Source organism: Clupea harengus, chromosome 20 (genome assembly GCF_900700415.2).
Source record: "Clupea harengus chromosome 20, Ch_v2.0.2, whole genome shotgun sequence".
NCBI classification, from domain to species: domain Eukaryota; kingdom Metazoa; phylum Chordata; class Actinopteri; order Clupeiformes; family Clupeidae; genus Clupea; species Clupea harengus.
The window spans coordinates 22878897-22881396 of NC_045171.1; the positions used below are offsets into that span (position 1 = coordinate 22878897).

Genomic DNA, 2500 nt, shown 5'->3' on the forward strand with positions numbered 1-2500 from the left:
CAAACAGGTGAGCATTCACACGCACACGCACACCCTAGCCACCCAGCCTAACTCTAGCCACCTAGCCTACCCCTAGCCACATAGCCTAACCCTAGCCACCCAGCCTAACCCTAGCCACCTAGCCTACCCCTAGCCACCTAGCCTAACTCTAGCCACGAGCCTATCCCTAGCCACCTAGCCTAACTCTAGCCACGAGCCTATCCCTAGCCACCTAGCCTAAATCTAGCCACCTAGCCTACCCCTAGCCACCTAGCCTAACCCTAGCCACCTAGCCTAACCCTAGCCACCTAGCCTAACTCTAGCCACCTAGCCTAACCCTAGCCACCTTGACTAACTCTGTGTGTGTGTGTTCTATGTGTGTGTGTGTGTGTGTGTGTGTGACACAGGGGAAATCTGCCCTCTGGTCTCACCTGCTTCATTATCAGGAGAGTAAAGAGAAGAAGGACACTCCTAGCAGCCTGGGCCCTCCTGGTAAGTGTGTGTGTGTGTGTGTGTGTGTGTGTGTGTATAGAGGTGTGTGTAGTGTGATTGTGTGTGTGCTGATGGTGTGTGTGTCTGTCTGTCTGTGTGCTGATGGTGTGTGTGTGTGTGTGTGTCTCCTCAGGTTTCATTCAGGAGCAGGGGAGGCGTAAGTCTGACGTTGGTTGCATCCTCCCCGTCCTCAGAGTCTCTCTCATTCAAGACATGAGGTAAGTGTGTGTGTGTGTGTGTGTGTGAGTGTGTGTGTGCTGATGGTGTGCGTGTGCTGTTGGTGTGTGTGTGTGCGTGTGTGTGTATGCTGATGGTGTGTATGTGGTGATGGTGTGTGTGTGCTGATGGTGTGTATGTGGTGATTGTGTGTGTGTGTGTGTGTGCTGATGGTGTGTGTGTGTTTGCTGATGGTGTGTGTGTGTTTGCTGATGGTGTGTGTGTGCTGATGATGTTTGTGTTGATGGTGTGTGTGTGTGTGTGTGTGTGTGGGTGTGCTGATGGTGTGTGTGTGTGTGTGTGTGTGTGTTTCTAGGCATGTCCAGAACATGTGTGAGATTAAGACCGAGGTGGGCAGAGCGAGGGCGTGGGTTCGTCTCAGCATGGAGAAGAAGCTGCTCTCCACTCACCTGAAGATGCTGCTGTCCGACCACGAGCTCACCAAGTCAGTGCACCACTTGTGTGTGTGTGTGTGTGTGTGTGTGTGTGTGTATATGTCTGTGTGTGTGTGTGTGTGTGTGTGTGTGTGTGTGTGTGTGTGTATATGTCTGTCTGTGTGTGTGTGTGTGCATGTCAATATGTCTGTGTGTGTGTGTTTACATGTCTGCATATGTCTGTGTGTGTGTATATGTGCTGATGGTGTGTGTGTGTGTGTGTGTGTGTGTGTGTGTGTTTACATGTCTGCATATGTCTGTGTGTGTGTGTGTGTGTATATGTGCTGATGGTGTGTGTTTGTGTGTAACAGGAAGCTGTATAAGCGCTATGCGTTTCTGCGCTGTGACGATGAGAAGGAGCAGTTCCTTTACCACCTGCTGTCCTTCAATGCTGTGGACTACTTCTGTTTCACCAACGTCTTCACAACCATCAGTATGCTCTCACACACACACACACACACACACACACACACACACACACACACACACACACGTTCAAAAACACCCCCCCTCCTCAGTGATGTAACTGACCATTATGTGTGTGTGTGTGTGTGTGTGTGTGTGTGTGTGTGTGTGTGTGTGTGTGTGTGTGTGTGTGTGTGTGTGTGTGTGTGGTGTGTGTGTGTGTGTGCGCGCGCGCAGTGATTCCGTACCACGTGTGGGTGAGTTCCGGTAAGAAGCTGGGCGGCTCCATGTTCACTGCCAATCCCTGGGTGTGTGTGTCAGGGGAGCTCGCTGAGACGGGCGTCCTGCAGCTGCCCAAGAACACACTGGAGATCACGTTTGAGGTAGGCCTGGGAACTCTGTGTGTGTGTGTGTGTGTGTGTGTGTGTGTGTCTTCCTCTTCCAATCTGGCCTCGGGGCTAGCTAAGGTTAGCTGTTGCTACGGTTACACGGTGTCTTGAATCGATCATTTTAAGAAGGATAGTGGGATTGAGTTAGGTAAGGTTTGCAGCTTCAGTTACCATAACTATAATTTTAAGTGTTTGTTTCTGTGTGTGCGTATGTGTGTGTGTGTGTGTGTGTGTGTGTGTGTGTGTTTCTCTGTGTGTGTGTGTGTGTGGGGGGGTGTGTGTTTCTCTGTGTGTGTGTGTGTGTGTGTGTGTGTGTGTGTCTTCTGCAGTGCCAGAACCTGGGCCGTCTCACCACTGTTCAAATGGGTCATGACAACTCAGGTCTCTACGCCAAGTGGCTGGTGGAGAGCGTGATGGTACGCAACGAGATCACTGGACACACCTACAGGTCAGAAACACACACACACACACACACACACACAAAGAGAGACCCCTGCACATTAAGCTGCACAGGTGAGCTTGAGAGGGTTGGGGTTGGGGTTAAGGCTGGGGTCAACCCTAGGGCAAGGGTTGGGGTTAGGGCTG

The 2500-nt window shown here is 51.4% G+C and overlaps 1 protein-coding gene across 2 annotated transcripts in view; it reads left to right on the forward strand.

Annotated features, from left to right (window-relative positions):
* The window catches only part of LOC105912346 (DENN/MADD domain containing 5A), a 20670-nt gene that overhangs the window by 13130 nt on the left and 5040 nt on the right, over window positions 1-2500 (forward strand). For both annotated transcript variants that reach the window (XM_031587391.2, XM_031587392.2), the window contains 7 exons: window positions 1-7; window positions 387-471; window positions 605-689; window positions 1004-1132; window positions 1433-1554; window positions 1764-1909; window positions 2245-2363. The exon at window positions 1-7 is cut by the window's left edge and continues 146 nt beyond it. In XM_031587391.2, coding sequence (XP_031443251.1) covers window positions 1-7; window positions 387-471; window positions 605-689; window positions 1004-1132; window positions 1433-1554; window positions 1764-1909; window positions 2245-2363 — 693 coding nt within the window. The remainder of the gene's footprint in view (window positions 8-386; window positions 472-604; window positions 690-1003; window positions 1133-1432; window positions 1555-1763; window positions 1910-2244; window positions 2364-2500) is intronic.